Genomic DNA, 21,898 nt, shown 5'->3' on the forward strand with positions numbered 1-21,898 from the left:
TCCAACTGTTATCTTGTCCTTTTCTGTTAAAGTTATTTTTAAGTATTCATGGAATAGCCTCTAGGTATTGTCCACTTTAGGGATATTTATATTTTATAATTAAGAGACCACAAAATAATACCATTCTTCAAGAGTCAAGGGAAAAAAGACATTATTAGTAGGGTTTTAGGCCCATGAGAGGCCATAGGCCTTCCTGCTACCCCTCAATGGTCTTTTGCTTTGCTCACTTGTAAATCTGGTTCTGAATACTAATATTTTCATACATATTGGTTTTATTTACTAGTGAGTCTATGAATTTGAGACAATCTTTCTGAAAATTGAAAGAGTGCAGCTCACATCATGGTGATGAGGTAGTAGAAAGAGGCTCCACTCTCCAGATACTAAAGGAAAATGTGGACAAGTTTCTTAGTACCCTCTCTTCAGTTAAAGTAAAGCACAACTAAGTTTACATTGTAAAGTTTCTTCAGTACATAGCTTAGAACTTATATTGTCTGTGCTTTGCATTTGCTTGTAAACTCTCTGATTTTATTAATATCTTAATCTCTCTTAAATGAATGCTATTATAACAGATGTTTATAGAAAAAATATTCTTCCAAATTGAGATTTAAGTCAGGGGACTAGCCAGGAAACTTTGAATGGCCCAAGACATATTTAGATTAGAGTAAAACAAATTACGCATTTTCTAACAAAGTAATCTTTTTTCAATGAAATTTTAGTGTTATACGAATCCAAGGAAAGTAAATTGTTTTCATGAATCAAAAAACTTGCTTAAAATATCTCATTGAACATTTATCAAATCCTAAAAGAGTAACCTAAATATAACTTACCATTACTCATTCCTTTCCTGGCAGAACTTTATACTTGTATACCTCTATTCATCTATAAGGAGGTAGATATTTCCTTAACAAATGAAAAGCAGAAAATGATTGTTATAATTATGTAGCTCTTTTTCATAGATATTTGCACAGATAACCTACACTATGATGCAATTACAAAAAACCCTGAAATCTTGGTGACCTAAACACCACAGAGTTGTATTTCTTGCTCATGTCACATTCTGATGTGGGTTGGGGAGACTTCTCCATCTCTTGGCCTTGATACTGAGACTAATGGTCTCTCAGGTCACCACAGCAGGGTAAGGGTGAGAGGAAGAGACACAGTGGCTTTTAACTGCTCCCTCCTCTCCTATTTCATGGGCTATTGTGAGTTATCTCGCTCTCATCTAACTGCAAGGGAGGCTGGGAAATAACAGATATGAGTATTTGTTGAGCACTGCCTCTGCCACACCCTTGTAAGAATTGTGGCTGTGGAGATCAATGCCAGGATCAATGATCCAGCCAGGCTGGGTTAGGTAGATTTCTTACATGGAACCGTAGGATTGAGGCCTCATATCCTCGTCTTCAGCATGAATTCTCATACTGTCAATTCCCTGTACCCTGCTTTTTTCTTCTTTTTATAGCACTTCCCAACATGATGTGCTATATTAGTTATTTATTTAAAGTTTATTATTTATTGCCTGTTGTTTTAGTGAGCTTTCTCACAGCTGTGACTTAAAGACCCAATCTGCACAATTGTAGAAGAGGAAAAATTTATTTGAGAGCTCACGGTTTCCGAGGCTGACAGACAACTCCATTCCTCTGGGCTAGAGGTGAAGCAGGACATTATGCCTGGACAGGGTGGTGGAGGGAAGCAGCTCACATCACAGTGATGAAGAAGTAGAGAGAGAGACTCCACTCTCCAGATACAAGTATATACCCCCAAACCACACCCTAATTCTCACCTCCTTTAGCCACACCCTACCACTTCAGTTACCCCTCAGTTAATCCCTGTCAGACGATTAAATCACTGATTGGATTAAGACTCTTTCAACCCAATCATTTCCTCCTCTGAATCTTCTTGCATTGTCTCACATGTGAGTTTTTTGGGGTACCTCACATCCAAACCATAATATCCATTTATATATTCATCAATGTAAGCTCCACAGGGATCTTTGTTTAGTATGCTAACATATCCAAGCACCTAGAACAACATTTAATACATAGTAGATACTCAATAAATCCTTACTGAATGAGTGAATTAATAAATGATTGCAATGAGGGTCAGGATCAGCATCAGGCCTCAGAAAGCAATGGGAAAGGAGAGGAAAGACCTAAGAAAAAGATGTTGGGACTAGAGTATGACACTGCAGGGTGAGGAAGAAGGTTCCTGATGGGGCCTTATGGTGAAAAACAAGAGTTTTTGGGTCCCCTTCTTCTGGAGGGCAGGTGGCTGAGAGAGGGTTGATGGTGGTGATTTTATAATATATTTACTTTAGAGCCCCTTTACCAAACAAATTGAACACCATAGCCCTGAATTTAAACCAATGCAAGTTGATGCAGCCCAGGCTGCTGCAGAGAAATAATTCCTCAGTAAAAATAATTCCTTTGTCGCAGATGGGGTAACAGATATTTAGGCAGGTTAGCTTAACAGACCTGTGGTGTGTGTGTGTGTGTGTGTGTGTGTGTGTCTGTGTGTGTGTGTGTGTATAAATAATGTGTATATATATACATATATATGTATACATATGTTTAGAATTACTTCATAAAATTTACTTTTAAAGTGCAGTAATAACTATCATTTACTAAGGAATGGCCACTCACCACATCACCAAAGTATAATTGTTTTCTTAAATAATGGCAACATAGGCCTCTCTTTTCTATTATGTACACTTAAGCTGTGGTCACTTTTTAGAGAACATGTAATGTCAAATTCATGAGGCTGGTACATTTCTGGGCTAAGAACCAGGTTTCTGTTAAATTTACTTTTTCATTCTTAAATCTTAAATTTCATTTTAAAGTACCTTACATTTCTAGACAACATGTTATTTTATGAGTTTATCCTTATTACACTGTGATTTGCTAGTTCCAAGAAAGCATCTGAAGAATGAATGGATGGATTAAGGGGAAATAAATTAGATACAATATACAAATTAGATTTCCCCTGTTAGCAGTCAAATTTAAAGAGCAAGAGAGTGATGCAAGAGGTGGTATGGAAAAATCTTTGAAAGAGTTGAGACAGTTAATAAACTCTACGTTTTTCTCATGATTGCTTTTGCTTTCCCGTAGCCTTCAATTTTTTCTCTGTCCACTTCACTTCTTCCCATGTCCTGGTTTACAAATTTTACACACACCCCCCAACATACACCTACTGTGCACTACCTACGTGTTTCTCTAACTACCCCATTTCACCATTCTCCCCTTGCCTCTCTTCTCTTTTACACTCTTTCTTACTTTCCTCTTCTCATCTCCCTTTTACACTTTTTGTTATTTTTTCCAACCTGTAGTATCTTTTTTTCCTGTCATCATTTTTCTGCTTTCATAATTTTCTCCATGTTAATTAGTGTCTACTTATTAAGAACCTCTTAGGAACACAATGTAAAACAATGGTTGTGTTGATCCTTTTACTTGCCAATATTCTGTATTTCCCTTATTTTGGTTTTCTTTATTCCCCTTTGTCTTATTGAAGTATCAATAAATCTCAGATTTTTCTCTAATGACTAGAAACACTTCCAAGGCAATGGGATCAAGACCAGATATTGCCTCCTTTAGTTTAAATAAGAAGCATGATGTCAGCATTGTGGGCAATTACTTTGACTTTGGGCAAGGTAAACTAGATGAGACAGATGTAGGAGGCATGTCCTTGCCCATGTTATGACTGTGCTAAGTTTATCTTTTAGCTTGTGACTTCTGGACAAATCTGGAGATGACATTATTTTTGCTTCTAGTTAGTCTGTGGTTTTTCTTCTGAGGCTTGCCAAAATACTTTGACTAGCACCAAACTACAGTTCTGTCCTTGTCTCATAAGTGTACATCTTTCAAGTCTGAAGACCTGAATTTCCCACCTTTATTCCTAGAGAAGGTTCCACTGAGGACTCCAAATTGAAGACTCCAAATTGATCTAGAGTCAAAACTGAGATGAACTGGGACTCAGGTGTCTCTCATAAGTCTCTCTGCCTCCCCTCCTATACCCAAAGACAGCTTCTTACTTGCAGCCTCCTTTGCATTACATGAACTTATCTTCTTTTTATTATTCATTCACTTATTTATCCATTCATTCAGCAAATATATATTTCACACAGTGCCACAGAATTTTCTTTTGAATACAGTGGTTAGGAATCAGACTTGGGCCTTGTTTTCACGGAATTAATAGCCCAGGGGGAAGACATACTTGAACAGAGCTCATGCCACAGAAGGTAAGGTAAAGGTCTCAATTCTTAGGCCTTAAACATGATGATGATATAAGAACAAGTACTCAATATGTACCAGGAACCATGTTAAGCACTTATACACATTATTTTATTAAATTCTTACAATCTCTTAAAAGAAGAGAGTATTATTAGCTTCAATTTATAGATAAGGAATCTGAGACCCACCTAAGTTGTGTCATATGGCAACCAGGTAGAGGGACAGAATATGAATCCAGACTATTGGCAAAGCCTGCTTTACAAAGGGCACAAAAAACTATAAGCAGAAAGGCAACAATTTAGCACAGTAGCTTAGCTTCTGCTCAGGATAAGAAATAAGTTATAAAAGTACTTAAACCTGAAGGTACAAAATTAATTATCAGAGATCAAGTCCATCCAGATCTAGAATGAGATTATCATATTTTTTTTTAAAAAATAGCAATGTTTTCTGAGATTTTGAAAGTGAGGATCCCCAACAAAAATGTACAGAAGAGGTGGCCAAACAGAGACCAGTACACACAAGACTGAGTTAGAGTTTGGTAGGTAAATCCATTTACTTGAAAAGTTCTCATCTAAATGTTTGTATACCTCTCAAACATCTGAAAAAAAATCAGTATGCAGTCTGTTGAATTTTTTTAAAAAGATATATTAATTTGATCTAATATTATAATAAATATAAAAATTAGTTGAGTAGGTCTTGAGTTTTCATATTAAAGCCTTATGGATCTTGAAAAGCTTTTATAAATAAGTAACTGGAAATACTTGTCAATTATACATTTGCAAACTGGACATTCTTATCCCTTGGGGAAAGCCCTGGATGTAAATTGTCCAAATGTGTTTAAGAATCTCTTGCATCTTGTTACTGATGGACTGAGATCTGTTTTTTGCAACTCATGACAAGTTTACATATTTTGTATGACTGTTAATACTGAATTCTGAACCAGAGAAAGGTTGACTCTTTAGTCAGGAATCTTTGTGTATTTTGTGGTCCTTTCTAAAGAACAGCATGTGTGTAATTAAAACAGAAAAATAAGCATTTCTTTTGGTTAAAATAAATAATAAAAAAAGGCTTGGTTAGCATCTTGTGACTTTTTAAAAACTTACCAGATAGCTTTTCTATTCACCTGGATGGAAGCACAGCCCAATAGCACTGACTGATACACGAGACATAGGTTCCATGTAAAGATAAAGAGTAACTTCTTTTTTTGATGCTGACATGGCCATTATGATGATATTGATGGGTGGCTGAAAGCTGGATGAAGAATAAAGGAAAATAGGAAAGTGACACTTTTGTTTCTAAGAAAATAAAACCCATTTATCACAATCATCAGGGCAATAATAGTAGACAATCTCCTAAATGTTAAGAAGCTCTTGGTTCAAAAAATTCTTGAACAACAATAATGATGTCTTATTGAATGCATAGTTTGTTTTACGAAAGAGTTGCAGTGCAGATAATGAAGAAATATTGCTAATAATGGATAGAAAGAAATGAATTTCTCTGGAAAACCATGGAATATTGAGTACCAAGTTCCATTTTCATGATAAACTACAGATTTCTTCTTTGAGATAAATATTGTAGTTTGAGAAATTTATCAAGTTGGTAATTAACCAATAACCTCATGACTAAATTTATGTACTAAAAAAGCTTCAGAATGAAATCTTGTAGATTTTGTTGGGTAGGGGCATTTCCATGTGATTGTGAAATGGTTGAATTGCTGTCTGCTTTCACATCTTTTCAGAGAGGCAAACTAATGAGACTAGCTAGTTTCGTTATATCCCTTTAATTCATAATTGTTATGCCTTTCCACTGGTTGTATGATTGCCCATTAAATATGACTTTGGGCTCTAAACATATATTCAGTGAGTGACTGTGAAAAATGATTCTATTTTACCCACATGCTTTCCTATCAATTGTCAAACTGACCATTTTCTCTACTGGTACAATTAGAAAAAAGGGAGAAGGATCCTAAGAGAGTTTTCCCTAGTCCTTCTTATGCTTTGATTAGAATCCATTTTTGGTTGCTTCTAATGTGCTTTGAGGCTCCCACCTTTTTTCATTGTTCTCAGATCTATTTGGCTTCTATTAGAGTTAGGTCAACATAAGCTTCTTGTTGTGGATTTCTACCGACTGTAGATAATCCCCTTTCTCATTATTACTATGAAAATATACCTACTTTTCCCATTTATCTTTGATTTTTTTCTAATACCTATCTCATCTCCCAACCTCTCATTTGAAACTATCTGAGAATTTTTTCCATTCATCTCTCCAACAAACATTTATTATGTTCCTATTAGGTAGATATTATGGTAGGTTATGGGACATAGAGACAAATATAGTTCTACCTAAAGAAAACTGTTAACCTCTTTTGGAAAGGGGCAGAAAATAAATTGAGAAGTTTGTATTTTATGCTAACAGGACTAAGAAGAGGGAAGATGAACATTTCTGATGATTAAGGAAAAAAAATGCAGTTTGGCTTGGTTCCTACCATTTTGTTTTGACTGAGCCCTATATTTAGTGCTTAAATCACTGGCACCACACTCTTTGAGAAAGGCTGAATTGGAGTTTGGGCTCCAAGAACCCATGCAGAACCCTTAGCCTTACTGCCTTTTCCTGTCTAGAACCACACCCTTGGTGTAAGGCCAGAAGTGGATGAGCCTTGGGGCCAGGGAGTAGTGAGCCAACACGTTCAAGGCTGTATTTGCCTCTATGTCAGTCTTTGCTTACGACAATAAAAATGATCAAATGAACCTGTTTTTTATATTTCTGTTGGCAGGAATCATGTATCATGTTGTTTTTGCCCAAAAGCACTTTTTTTTTTTTGTACCAATTTTGAAGCCTGAGAAATTGAGTCTTGGGTCAAGAAACTAGAATAAGCTTTAATGGCTTCTGTTAGCCTATTATTTTTATTTAAGTTTTGTGGGTAATATCCACCCAATTCAAGGTTCTTCAAAATTCAGGAATGAAAATTATTGGTAGAGGAAAAAAGATAATGAATTCCAAGAATTTATAAAAAGTCTCCTCTTCTACAATATAGCTGTCCAAATAATTTGGGCTAGTTTAAAATCAGTTTTAATACATAAATGGGCTATAATGGGAGCTAACCACAATTCAGCCACTTCCCATCAATAAAAAATGACCTTGTACAGGTTATTTGTCTTATTTGAAACCTCTTGCCAGCACTTTCTCCCTTAGCAGTGGATGTCTGAGAAGCTGTCAGAAAGTGCCCGAGAGGGAGGTCTTTGGGTCAATGATTTGTTATATTAGGAAAAGGTCAGTGCAAGTTGGAGAAGCAGTCCTGAGACCACGAATCCCTCATTCCTTCCAGAGTGTTTTTGTTTTATGAATGCAAAGGCTGTAAATGTGAGTAATCTGGTTGGTTAGGATGGGTCAGACTGTATGAAAACGAGTTGCTGTTACCTTTCTCTAAGAGTTCTAAAGGGAAAACATAGAATCCTAGGAAGGAAAGGAAGTCATGAAAGAAGCCTCTTTAAGTTCAGAAGACAGTGTGGAAAGAAGACGGAGTCAGAATCTGCTATAGTTTAAATCTTAAACATCCTCCAGAGCCCTGTGTAAAAAGCTTGGTGCTACTGCAGGTGGTGGGTATTTTAAAAGGTGGGGCATAATGGGAGATTTTACATTGCTGGAGAAATGCCCTGGAAAGGAACTGAGGAACTCTAGTCTCTTCCTCTTTCTATTTTGTATCCTGGCCCTGAGGTCATGGCTTTGCTCCTCCACATACTCTGACCCTGATGCACCTACCATCATAGGCCCAAAGTAAAGGGGTGAATTGATCATGGCTTGAAACCTTCAGATCTGTGAGCCAAAATAACCCTTTTCTCTTCATAAATCCATTTGTCTCAAGTTTTTTTTTTTAAAGTAATGGAAAGCTGACTAACACAACATCATATAGAATTCCTTAAGATCATCTGATCTCCTTTAACTTTCAATCAATCCTAAAAATAGGCTCCCCTTTCTTTTCCAAATGACACTTTTTATGTTCCAAACTGCCCTTTGCACTTCCGCTTAAATAAATGTATTTTTATTGTTTTGAAGAGCAAGAAATGTAGAGGCCCTAATCTTATCCCTGACTCCAACTTGAACTCTGCTTAGATCTACCCACAAATCCTTTTTCATTCTTTCCTGCTTTCTTTTTCTTGCTCCTTTGCTTTTCTCTGTTCTATTCTTTCATGTCTCTGTATTCATTACTTCTAAAAATGTGACCCCACCTGTTTGCAATGCAAATGTATATTAACCTAATAGTTATGTCTTGTGACAAGGTCCATAAAAGATTATTTCTGGTTTCTTTTTCTATCAAGTACCCCACAGAGAATGTGCATTTTCTTATTGAAATGATGGAACGAATTGATTCATTGATTTGGAATGGCATGCCCTTGGTTTGGAATGGACTTGGAATTAAAAAAAAAAAAAAAAAGAAAAAGAAAAAAACTAGAAACATCTTCTGGCCAGTTTGGGCAAGTTATATGGTGCCTTTGAGCCCCCAGGACTCTGAATCTAATCAAGATAAGAAGCATACAACAGCTGAAAGGAATCACACGCATTCTCAAGCACAAGGCGCAAACAAGGCCCAGGTTTTTCTGGGGTGGAATATAGTAGGACCCCAAAAATCTTGATTAGGAGACTAGAAAGATGGATAACTTTTGCTGTGAAACAGGAAGTATGCCTTGGTAACCTGTGTGACAGTTTGCATTAAGCCAAAATAAAATGTTTAGGAGAGCATGCTTTGTATTTTCAAAAGTCATTTGCTACAAACTAGAAGAAAAGATAAGTGATTTTTTTTTATTTTTAGGTGAAAAAAATAATCTCATAGTACAGAAAGCTATATTCCAAAATATTTGATAGATTTCCATCTTTGCATCTCCAAGCTTATTTTTCCAGCACAGTCAGGTATATACCATGCTAAGAGGGAAGGAAAAATGTGCTGTACATGGAAGTAGGGTGGCACAGCAGTACCATGGGCTTCTGAAAAGAGTTTCAGGTGCATATTAGGAGTTTTGCTTTTTTATTTTCCAGGGATTGTTGTCTGTGAGGCGCCTAACAACAAATTAGATAAATTTATGGGAGTCCTCTCTTGGAAGGACAGCAAGCACTCCCTGGACAATCAGAAGATAATCCTGAGAGGCTGCATCCTGAGGAACACCAGCTGGTGTTTTGGAATGGTTATTTTTGCAGGTACAGTTTATGGCTCAGGGCCAGATCTATGTGACCCTTTCCTGCAACACACACCAGCACAGTTCTCCAAGTTCAGAACAGCATGGTGCTTTTAGCCCATGCAAAGGGCTGCTCTGGAGTTAACTTCAGGATTTGTGGCTCCAGGGTAAAACACCACAGCTTTAAAACAGTCCAGGTGGTCCAGGGTGTGGGAACCACTGACATCCTGTGCTTATTCTTAAGGGTGCTGGGGCCTCCATTATACGGTGGGTGCTAGATACCTATTGTTTTAATTTCTATCTTTTTAGCCCCATCCTAGTCACTTTGTCATGTTATGTGTTAACTAAGCTCCTTTTAAATTGACAGAAGAATAAAAAAGAAAACCCCTCAACATGCTGTTCTTGGGTAGTTTGTGGAAGTCAAGCAGCTCTTTTGGGAAAGTGTTCTTGGAGATCTTGCAGTCACTTCTGTTTATACTCTGTAGTTTCTCCACTGTTTGTAAACAGGACAGTGGGGTCTGGAAAGATTGTGCATGATGGGTGGGGCCAGTGTGGAAGGAGGCTGGGGGGTGCGATGCCTCCTGCTCTTCATGCCTGTCATTTTTGCTTTCCCTACTTTATCTCTATGGGTTCAAGGTGGCAGTTTCCTGCTAAGGAAGCTCACAGTAGCACCATTTCATAAAGCCACTCAAATTGTACTCATGGCTTCAATTGCTAGTCCTTGATTTTATAAATCCTGTTTATTGTGGCACCAAATTAAGATGTGTTTTGGGTCTGCTGATTATATGTGCAATCAAAATTGGAATGTTTTTCTTAACTTTCCTCAGCAACAACAAAATGTTCATTAAAGACTTAAAAGTGTTCCAAACTAGGAAAGTCCTCCCAGTTGTTCCTAAATACTCTCAGCTGTGGCCGTTAACAAGGCTCTTTCTGCTTGGGGCATTAGTATTGTAAGGACTTGGGAAATCCCTAGAAATGAGACAATATAGTGCTTTTATCTGGGGATGAATCTGGCTTCAAGATTCTTTCATCAGATGCTTTTATTCTTTAGTCAGGGAAATAAACCTCTTACTATTTATTTCCTTATTTGCATTTTCTTGCAGAGAAACAGTAAGGCTTATCCACAACTTCCTTTTACTGTCCTACTTAATGATAGAGAGACATCTTGAGAGTCTTCTGGTAGGAAATACCCATCTAGTTTGCTCCCTGTCACCAAAGAAATGGAGATGCCTCACCCTAGGAATGGGACATAGTCCAGAAGTTTGTTTGAGTTTGTATGATCTTGTTTGGAGCAACTAATTCAGGACTGTGGTTCAGTTACACTGTGTTATGCTAGGACAGCTGTTGTGAACCACTGAGGGGTCAAGTTCCTCTTCATAAGGTTGTCCCTATGGGAGAATGCTCTCACAAAAAAGGAAGTGGAGAGGTAAGTTAAACAGATGTCCTCCAAGGGAGAAGAGCAGAAAGTTCACAGAAATTGAATCGGGCATATCTGGCTGTAGGAGCATTATCCTCAGTTACTTAACCTCCCTAAGCTTTGTTCCCCCTCTGAAACCCGGGGATAATAATGAGCATATCTGAGAGTGTACTGCAAAGTCTCCATGTGATGATGCCTGTGGGAGAGGAAGCCTCCAAATTTTCTTTTCCTTCCTTCCATGCTTCTCCTTTCTTTCATCTTCAATTCAGAGCATATTCCTGTTCCACCAGCTGAGCTGGGAAAACTTCCTGCTTGCCACACCTTCGTGGGAAAAGAGGGAGCTGCCTCTTGTGATATGCCCTGGAGGTTCACTTGCAGGGGACAGCCATCAGGTGGACATTTGCAAAGCAAAGAATATGTTTATTGGCTTTAGTTTGTGCACAAAAGTTAGTATAAAACTTGAACCAGAATAAAGGCAAACTAAGCAATGAACCATTGGTTTGGTCCATGTCAGAGTTGAACTTAGTCAGGTTCCCGAAGTCTTGAGATATTTGGCTGAGGAACTAATTGTAGGTGACTATGTAGGTCTTATGAAGGTGAATCCCAAATGAATTGTTAACTTTTCTTTTTGAACTATTACTCTAGTTATATCTACCGTTAAGAATTGTGCAGGAAATATAATTGACAGATATGGCTTGCTTTGCAAACCTATAATTTACAAAAGTCTAATATACACTAACAGCTGGGCCATACTTCCCTGGTAATGACTTTTTTTCTGCTCAAAAGAGGAGCAGGTGTTATTTCTGAGAGCAGGAGTCTAATCCATTTAAGGAGTCTACAGGATCAGGCACCATCTTGGTTGCAGGTAAGGTTTTAGTGCTGGATCTCTTTCATTTGCCCGTTCAGGTCTGCTCTGACCCTTTTCCAACCTTCTTTTTGCATTGAAGGCTGACTTGTCTGGTTGGTACTGATAGTTTTCCTTAAATTTTGGCTTCTTTTGGACTCTGTCTTGGGAAAAAGATTAAAGGGACAAAGATGATTAAGGCCAAGGTATTCATTCCTTCAGAATACATCCCTGTGTGGTCACTTCAGACTGGTCTTCAATATAAGGTTACTCATCCCTTAAAGGCTGTAAACCCCACACATCTCTCACCCGAGGGTCCAGTAATACTCCTTTCGAACATCCCTCTGGCTGAGGTGAAGAAATAGCTGGGTTGCTCTGAAGCCCTTGGTTATTGCCCTTACCTTTTGCTTTCCTTATACCCACCCCCACTTTTGTAAAGTGTTCCTTTAAAAATAAACTCTACTGTCACTATCCTTGTTTAATATGATATATATTTCCTGTTAGGACCCTGAATGAGGCAGTCTTAAATGTACATTGGTTGACTAACTCATATGGTTTTAAAAATAGTAGTTAAAAAACGAGAACCTTCAGAGTTAGATATATGGAGGTTTAAATTCTGGTTCTGTCACTTATTAGATGAGAAATCTCAAGCAAGGTAAATTCTTTAAACTTCATTCTCATTGTTAACAAATAAAGGATAACCTATTGTGTTGGCTTATTCACTCTTCCCTCCAGTGTTTGCGATCTCTGTTAATATTCAGCAGGTTCTGGAAAGAGTACTTGTTGAGAAGGAAAAATATTGATCGAGTTCAGGACAGAGTGATGCAGGAACACAAAAGTTACTAGGATTTTAAAAGTTGAGAGATGATGGTATTTTGGATTGGAATGAGGATATGAAGATAGAGAAATCAGAAGCTTTTTAGAAAGTTGAGATGACAAGCTTTGATGAACAGGTTTAACAGTGAGGATGAGAGAGAAATCAACTCTGACTCTGAGGTATCTGCTAACCTTCACAATTGGATGGATAGTGGTGTCAATCACTGAGGTAAGGAACCCTGAAGATTCCAAGCTAGGCTGACAAAGGTCCTTCGAGGGTCCTTAGGAAGATCCAGGTGGAGATTTCATGTGAGCAATAAAATATATGGATTTAAATATATGACTTAGAGTTCAAAGAGCAGTATGAGCTAGAGATATAGTGATTTGAAGATGGTATTACAGATTGATTATAGTCACAGGTAAGATTGCCCAGGGAAGGTGGATTGAGTATAAAGAGATGATTTATGCTTGAGTCTTAAGAATCTCAGTGTTTAACAACTGGATACAGGGGTGTGAACATTATGGAAGACAGGGAAAAAAGTAGGAGTAAGAGTAGGAGAACATTGAAACACAGAAGTTGAGGGAAGAATATGTTTTATAAGGACAAGTAGTCAATAATATTAGAACCTATGATATCAGTATCAAAACAATCATCATAACCTATGGTGGCTATTGATGATATGGTGTAGTGATTAGCCCCAAAACTAGGTTGAATATGAGTGGAGAATAATGAGTGGAGGATCAGGAAACAGGAGCAGCCAACTCTAGAAGACTCTTTCAAGGTCTTTGATTATGAAGAAGATTTGTGTATGTAAACATTTGTGGATATATTTAAAAAAGTACTTATCAGCCTATAAAGTAGATTCTTCATTACTCTGTCTATGTTTGTGTGCTGAAGAAATATAAATTTTTAACATCAACTGGTCTGTCAATATTTCAGTTTTTAGCAATCACAAACTTTATTTGGTTTTTGTGATCTTTACTACAAAATAAATATTTCTCACCCTCAATGTCCATATGACTTTAATAAACAACTCTGAGAAAATGTGGGTGGTTTCTTTTATACACCAGTGGCCAGGAACAGGACCCTGGGGTGCATTTTCCAACTCAAAACAATGAATTGTTCTGAGACCCCAATCTTTCTTTGTTTTTTGAGGAAAAGGAAGTGTTTGAAGGATGTTCCCACCGTTTCATGACTTCTAGAATGGTATATAATTTCATGTGTGCCCCCCTTCTTTTATTTCTTTCATTTTCCCCTTCCTCCTATATTAAATGGCTGCATGGATCAATAGTAATGGGAACACAATGTGGAAAAAGAACACTACAGAAGTCAGTTATAACTAAAACAATTGTTTCTATTTAGCATTTTCTCTGTGAATAAGAAATTTCCTTAGCAACATGTTATTAGTTAATTATCTAATAACCCACCTCTAAAGCAGCTAACATTAGTCTCAGATTTCCTTGAAAAAATGATCTTAAGAAATATGTCATATTGAATCTTGAGGAAATACAAGATTTAAGTCAATTCTTGCTCTTAGAAAAGCACACATTATATAAACAGCTATCAATCATAGAAAAGGTTTAACTTACTTGCTGATACATGTTTTATAGTTTTTTAAAAGATTCTTCATTAAGGGTACCTCAAACCTTTTTGGGAAACATCTGGAATTTGATTTCTCATCTTTTAATTTTTGACCTCAGTATTCTAATTTGTTTTGGTTACTATAGTTCTTTTCAGTATTTCCAAATAATTCCTTTTATTGATTTTGCTGTCATTGAATACTTCAAACCACAAGCACATTCATTCATTATTTTTTTAAAAAAAGCATTTCTTAAGACTTATGTAGCAACAAATTCTAACCTGGACATATTCTATAGAGATTGATTCTCTTGTAGTTTCCAGGACAATTGTTAAGCCACTAGTTAAGAATCATATACAACTTAATGGCCCTTGCTCTTAATGAAAGTTAAATTTTTTTTGAAAAATATATTTTTCCCTTTTAGAGACATTGATATGAGTAATAATTACTACTATTACATCTAATTGTTTCAAAGTTGGCTCTTCTTTTATTTACAGGTCCTGACACTAAACTAATGCAGAACAGTGGTAAAACAAAGTTTAAAAGAACAAGCATTGATAGATTGATGAATACTCTAGTACTGTGGGTAAGTAACTATAACAAAATTAGGCAATGTCATTAGTCATTATTACCTTAGTATATTTCTTATATTTTGGGGGAAATTCTTTCAGAATTTCTCATGTGGAGTTGTGTTTGGACACTCTGATTTGAAGTCCAGTTATAGTGCCTTCTATTTTCTAGTTTATAATAATTTCTCAACAAATGATAGAAATTATCAGGAGAGGTAGGTTAGTGTTTATAGTGGCCTTCACAGTTTTTCAGTTCTCCATATTGCAAAGATTTATGTTTGAAAACCAAAATCCAGTTATTCCATTTCTTGGTTATATCCAAAGGATTTAAAATAAACATACTACAGGGATACAGTCACATCAATGTTTATAGTTGCACAATTCACAATAGCTATGGAGCCAACCTAAATGCTTATCAACAAATGAATGCATAATAAAATTGTGGCATATATACACAATGGGATATTACTCAGCCATAAAGACAAGTGACCTTTGGACATTTACCAGTAAATGGATGGATCTGGAGAATATCATGCTAAGTGAATAAGCCAGTTCCAGAAAAACCAAAGGTCAAATGTTTTTGCTGATATGTGGAAGCTTAATCACAATAAAGGGCCAGGAGGAGGGGAAAAAGAGAAATTCAGTAGATTAGAAAAAGGGGAACAAAAGGAAGAGAGCGTGGATAGGAGTAGGAAAGACAGTAAAATGAATCTAACATAATTTTCCAATGTACACATATAAAATTACCTAATGAACCCTATCATTATGCCCCCCCCTCACAAGAATAGGGTCCTAATTAGAATAAGATATATCTTATGCATATAACTTTATTAAAATGGCTTCTACTATCATATATAACCACTAAAATAAAATAAAAAAGAAAAACAAAACATAATTTAAAGGTAGTTTGGTGCACTTTCTGTGCTTGTGCTGTCTTACCTTTGCTTACACCCTCTCTGCATAGTTATGGACAAGGCCAGCTTCACAGGCGTGTGACCTGTGTAGCTACAAAGGGCCCCAACTCAGAAAGGCCTTGTTTTATTGATCAACTGTTGCTCTTTAGAAATTCTTAATAATTTGGGACTACATTTTCACCTGACACTAGGCCCTAAAAATTAGGTAGCTGGTTCTACTTATGAAGTCTCTAAGGCCCAAGTCCCAGTTGTCCTCCTTCACAGAGACACCTAAACTTGGCCATAGTTCTCTATCTGCTGTGAATTCTTTTTCCCCTTGAAATTTTTGAAATTATTTTCAATCATTAACAGAAAAGAGTATAGTGTGATACAGGTACCAGATAGTAGGATATGGGGGATTCACAATTCTGCCCTAAATAAGGTTTTCCATAACTTTTCTTCTTATGCCCTTATTTTATTCATGAGAGAATAAAGAAGAAAACATCTCTAGAATTTATGATGACTATTATTTCTTGGAGGAAAAAGGAAATAGAAGGGAATGCATTCCTAATCTCCAGCACTACCCTCCCCTCAACAGGGCTTGGTCTCAGTTCCAACATAGGGTGACACTTAGGACAAAGTCCTCTGAACACCTTTTTCTACTCAGATTTTATCACATTCACTGAGCTTATGTCCTTCCATTCCATGACTGAAATTTTGGTCTCACTACAGATTGACTTTGTTTTTCCAGTCTTGAAACTAATAACCAGATAAGAGTCTGCTAAAATATTTCAGGTTGCTTCCCACGTTTGTTTAATCTCAAATGGAAAGTGAACATGTCATGAAGTATTTTAATTAATTCTTGTATTTCTTGGTGATCTTAAGGATTATGCAGCCAGACGTGAAGTGGACTTGATGAACATTGGAAGCAGTTTTTTAATCACTGATATATATATTTTTCCCTTTGCTTTTATACTGGGAAGACCATATAATTTATCATCCAAGCAGGATACTTTTGAAGGCAAAAGGGAACAAGAGTAATACTACACCTGGACAGTAGATGTAAACTAGGGCAATCCAGGTCAAATCAGAGCAAATGGTCTCCTTCACTGACCCATGAAAATATGTGTATGCATCACAGATTGAGGGTGTGAACTTAGTTATGTGACTGAGGGCAAGTTTGTAGTCTTTCTGCACTTATGTTTTTTTTTGTGCGTGTATCATATTTTCAATTTGTTAAGTGTGAATAATGACTGTTTCTATCTCAGAGGGCCTGGGGGAATGAAATGAAAAAATGTATGTCAACTATTTAGTCATGTTCTTGACATAAAAATGTTAAATTTTATTCATATGATTAATGGGGAAGTAAGAAAAGGTTTGCATAATTTGATTTTTCAAAGGATAATTTCTTAGAGTTAGGAGTATAATTAGATTAGGATGATATGACTAGTTTTGGGTTCAAGTTAACCTTAACCAGACTTCTATTCTTATTGCAGATTTTTGGGTTTCTGGTATGCTTGGGAATTATTCTTGCAATAGGAAATTCAATCTGGGAGAATCAAGTTGGGGGCCAATTCAGAACTTTCCTATTTTGGAGCGAAGGAGAGAAGAGCTCTGTTTTCTCAGGATTCTTAACCTTCTGGTCCTACATTATTATTCTCAATACTGTTGTACCCATTTCATTATATGTGAGGTAAGATGAGCATTTATACTTTAATGAAGACATTTTATTTAAAGCCTTTGTTTCACATAATCACTTTTGTTTGTTTTAAAATTACAGCATCGAGGTAGATGGCTTGCTCTAACTGCTTATGATCTGCTACATCTGTTACAAATGAGGCAACTAAGCTGTTTAATCTGTTTAACTTTTACATTTTCAAATTACAATAAATGCATTTTATTTTATTCTTGATTTGATTTGGTTTCTTGGTAATGTTTTTCTTTGGAATCTATGGACTAGGATGTAATTTCATGGAACTGCAACCTGAGCAAGAATTGAGTGGCTTTGGGGTAAGAAAAAGAACCTTTGAGGAGATTTATAGAGATGGTACCTTTCCACCACGAGTTTGGCTCCACATACCTGCATTCAGGTCCAGTTCTACCACCTACTAGCTCCATAACATTGATCAAGTAACTTCAACTTCTGATGCCTCAGTTTTCTCATTTCAAAAATGGAGGAATGTTTCATAGGATTGGATGAGGAGTGAGTCAATGCCTGTAAAGCTCTTAGAATAATGCCTGGCATATTGTAAAAGTTTAATGAATATTAGTTTTTCTTTTATTTATTCTAATTTTTTTATATATGACAGCAGAATGTAATTCAATTCATATTACACAAATAGAGCACAATTTTTCATGTCTCTGGTTGAACACAGAGTAGAGTCACACCATTCGTGTTTTCATACATGTACTTAGGGTAATGATGTCTGTCTCATTCCACTGTCTTTCCTACCCCCATGCTCCCTCTCTTGCCTTCCCTCCCCTTTGCCCTATCTAAAGTTCCTTCATTCCTCTCATGATGCACCCCTCCCAACCCCATTATGAATCAGCATCCTCATATCAGAAAAAACATTCGGCATTTTTTTTTGGGGGGGGGGATTGGCTTACTTTACTTAGCATTATATTCTCCAAATCCATCCATTTACCTGCAAATGCCATGATTTTATTCTCTTTTATTGCTGAGTAATATTCTATTGTGTATATATACCACATTTTATTTATCCATTCATCTACTGAAGGGCATCTAGGTTGGTTCACAATTTAGCTATTGTGAATTGTGCTTCTATAAACATTGATGTGACTGCAACACTGTAGTGTGCTGTTTTTAAGTCCTTTGGGTATAAACCAAGGAGTGGGATAGCTGGGTCAAATGGTGGTTCCATTCCCAGTTTTTCAAGGAATCTCCACACTTTTTCCATATTGGCTATACCAATTTGCAATCCCACCAGCAATGTATGAATGTGCCTTTTCCCCATATCCTTGCCAACATTTATTGGTATTTGTATTCTTAATAGCTGCCATAGTAGGCCCAAATCTCCATCATGCTGTATTAGGCCATGACTTCCTTAATAAGACTCCTATAAAGTGCAAGAATTAAAATCAAGAATCAATTAATGGGATAGATTCAAACTAAAAAGCTTCTTCTCAGCAAAAGAAACAATCAGTGAAGAAAATAGAGAGCCTACAGAATGGGAGCAAATTTTTACCACATGCACATCAGATAGAGCACTAATCTCTAGGGTATATGAAGAATTCAAAAATCTTAATACCAAAAAAACCCCCCTAAAACAAATAACCTAATCAATAAATGCCCAAGTAACTTAACAGACACTCCTCAGAAGATGATATACAATCAATCAACAAATATATGAAAAACTGTTCAATATCTCTGGCAATTAGAGAAATGTAAATCAAAACCACTCTAAGATTTCATCTCACTCCAGCCAGAATCGCAGCTATTATGAATATTAATTTTTCTATTTTCTATTGGTAACTATAAATGAGTACAATAAATGGGTTAACACATAGTAGGTAGTGCTTGCCCCTTTTTATATAAAAGCTATGAATTATAGTTCCTCTTGTATCTTGATCTCTCATTTCTAGATTTAATCCCACAAACTAAAGCTAAATGGTCTCTGTCTCTCTCCATGGACACACACACACACACACACACACACACACACACACACACACACACTTTCTATGCACATGTACATGCACACACATGTATTAGTGTGTATGCATTCTTGATAAGACTGAGAAGTTAGCTCTGGAGTCTATACCTGAGACAGGCTTGATCCTGATCCTATTAAACTAATCCAGACAGTCCCAAAGTTAGTGGAGCCAAGATAGAGCTTGTTTGTTTAACACTTCTCATCATCAGTACTTTAACAATACACAAAATCACCAGCTTGAAATCCCCACTAATTTTTACTAGACTCTTTTTCTCTCTTTCCAAAAACCTAGCTATGATGAGGCAAGGGAAGTTGAATGCACAAAATCTCCCTTGTTTTGGATAGTGGTCAGGAAACTGAAATGTCAAGTTGTGGGAAATTGACTTGAAGTTGTGGCATGAGGCCATAACACCACAAATTGCTTTGGGCCCTCTGGGGTTGTGGTTGGAGTGGGCTCTATTTAAACTGTATCCTACTGGCTCATCTTTGATTCTGAGGACCTCTCATGCTTGAATCCAATTATAGAGTCTGTAGTAAATCCTGCTCTTTGCCAGAAGAGCTATGGTCAACTTTTATAGCTTTCCTTTTATGTCCTAAATGAATAATAAATGTACATGGTGGCTTACCATCTGCACATGTGCAGTTTCATATGTCCTTATGAAGAAACTGTATTTTTGTATACATTCTTTCTTTGAAGTGCATTGGTATTTTTCACTTAATGATTTGAAAAATTGATATTTTTAGAGACCAAGGCTACATTCTCAGGTTAGCATTCTTTTTACTTCTAATGTGTGGTGGTCGACAGAAAATCTGTCTATATTAGTCCAAACCCAGTTTCTAGTCTTCACACTGCAAATAATAACTGCGTGACCCTAAAGAAAGCACTTGGCTTTTCTGTGCTTCAGAATGTCTGTCACACATGTGCTATTCTATAAAATGAGTGGATTAAAATAATTAATTTATGAGTTCATCTCTGCTCTATAGGTAGTATCCCACACACACACTTTATTATTTAAAAAAGTATATGATATTGTTTAAAACTACTTTCTCATGCATTGCTTTTTATAATTTTCAAAGTTGCTCACTGATGTTTTGTAATAGGAATATTATATCTTCTAACTCTATGGGCATCTTTTTCTTAAAATATTTTGTATACAGTACTTTCACATACCTCATCTAATTTATGCTTCCCAATAATTTTAAGAAGTAGCTATTGCCTAACTTCTTTCACAAATGACATGATTTGTTCAGGATTATGGAGCTAGCTTCGGGGAGAACCAAGATCCAAATTCAAGTTTTCTGACAGCTGGTATTGTGTTTTCCCCTGTTCCTAACCTGTGAATGATCAGTGAAGACATGAAGAGGAAAAAAAAAGAAAGAGGCTAGGGTTCTTTACTTGTTGGTAAAGAATAGAACTGATGGAGATTAAAAGTGAGCTTTTCTCTTACCAAAGAGAACAGTGATTCTCATTTTGAGGAGGAAAGTATTCCAAGAAATTTCAAGTTATTTGGTTCTAAAGACTTAGGCATAGAAAAAGAGAACTCTCAGGTATCCATTTGGAGGGATGAGGGCCTTCTGCAAAAGATCCCATTAGGCTTTTGAGTAGGTACAGAGATGAAACTAGTGCTCTGTGTTACTTGAGGACAAAAGCTCATAATTTACTTTGAATGTTTAACAATTCCAGGTGAGCAGAGACATTTATTTTCAAGGACATTTCTATGCTTGGTTTGTTTGTTTTAAGATGTACCCAGACAGGTTTTTAAAAAAATACATCGTTTTAGGAAATGCAGTTATTGTTCTTCCAAGGAATTAGTTTTGAGTGTTCTTTCTGAAGCAATAGGAACTCATTTCCCTGTAGCTTCTTTTGCCTTAGAATGGGTGGAATCCTAAGTCCTGCCCTCTAAGTGGTCAGGCAGAAAACACAAAGCCGTCTAATTTTGCTAAGTTGGAACATTTGTCTCCTTTTCTTTGCTTTTGTAAAAGGAAGTGTGCATGTTCCATGGTGACTCTCCTAAATCCTCTTTTCCCAAACTAAAAGGTCCCCATCTTCTCTACAGGCTATTTTAAGCTCTAGGAATTCAAATGAATTTTGAATACTTCCATTGGCTTATACCACACCAGGGAAGATCCAAATTCTCTTATGTTCATTTTGCTCTGAGTTTATAGGGAGCTAACATACTTTCAGATAATTGCAGACTTCAAATGACTTGTGAAGAGCAGACACCCTTTTTCTCAGGGCATATGTTCCATGACCCCTCCATGCAGATGGTACTAAATCCTATATAGTCCCATTTTTTTTCTGTACTATACATACATATGTATGATAAGGTTTAATTTATAAATTAGGCACAGTAAGAGATTAATAATACAACATAAAATTATAATCATATACTATAATGAAAGTTATGTGACTATGTTCTTTCTCAATTATCTTCTTGTACTGTACTCAGCCTTCATGTGAGATGATACAATATCCACATGATGAGATGAAGTGAGATGAGTGATGCAGGGCTGTGACATAGCATTAGACTAAGACGTAAAGGTCACTTGAACCAAGTGTTGTAATGCCACAATAGTCAATCTGATAACCAAGATGGTTCTGAGGTAACTGAGTGGGTAGTGTATACAATCTGGACATACTAGACAGGGGATGAGCCAAATCTCAGGTGGGAAAGAGCAGCATGGTGTGAGATTTCATTGTGCTACTCATATCA

General features: G+C 36.5%; 1 protein-coding gene across 2 annotated transcripts in view; it reads left to right on the forward strand.

The window, feature by feature from the left end:
- The window catches only part of Atp8b4 (ATPase phospholipid transporting 8B4 (putative)), a 260,993-nt gene that overhangs the window by 153,631 nt on the left and 85,464 nt on the right, over positions 1–21,898 (forward strand). For both annotated transcript variants that reach the window (XM_078049629.1, XM_005316551.4), the window contains exons 10-12: positions 9,255–9,413; positions 14,546–14,634; positions 17,007–17,203. In XM_078049629.1, the coding sequence (XP_077905755.1) occupies positions 9,255–9,413; positions 14,546–14,634; positions 17,007–17,203 (445 nt within the window). The remainder of the gene's footprint in view (positions 1–9,254; positions 9,414–14,545; positions 14,635–17,006; positions 17,204–21,898) is intronic.

The sequence above is a fragment of the Ictidomys tridecemlineatus genome, chromosome 5, assembly GCF_052094955.1.
Source record: "Ictidomys tridecemlineatus isolate mIctTri1 chromosome 5, mIctTri1.hap1, whole genome shotgun sequence".
Taxonomy (NCBI): domain Eukaryota; kingdom Metazoa; phylum Chordata; class Mammalia; order Rodentia; family Sciuridae; genus Ictidomys; species Ictidomys tridecemlineatus.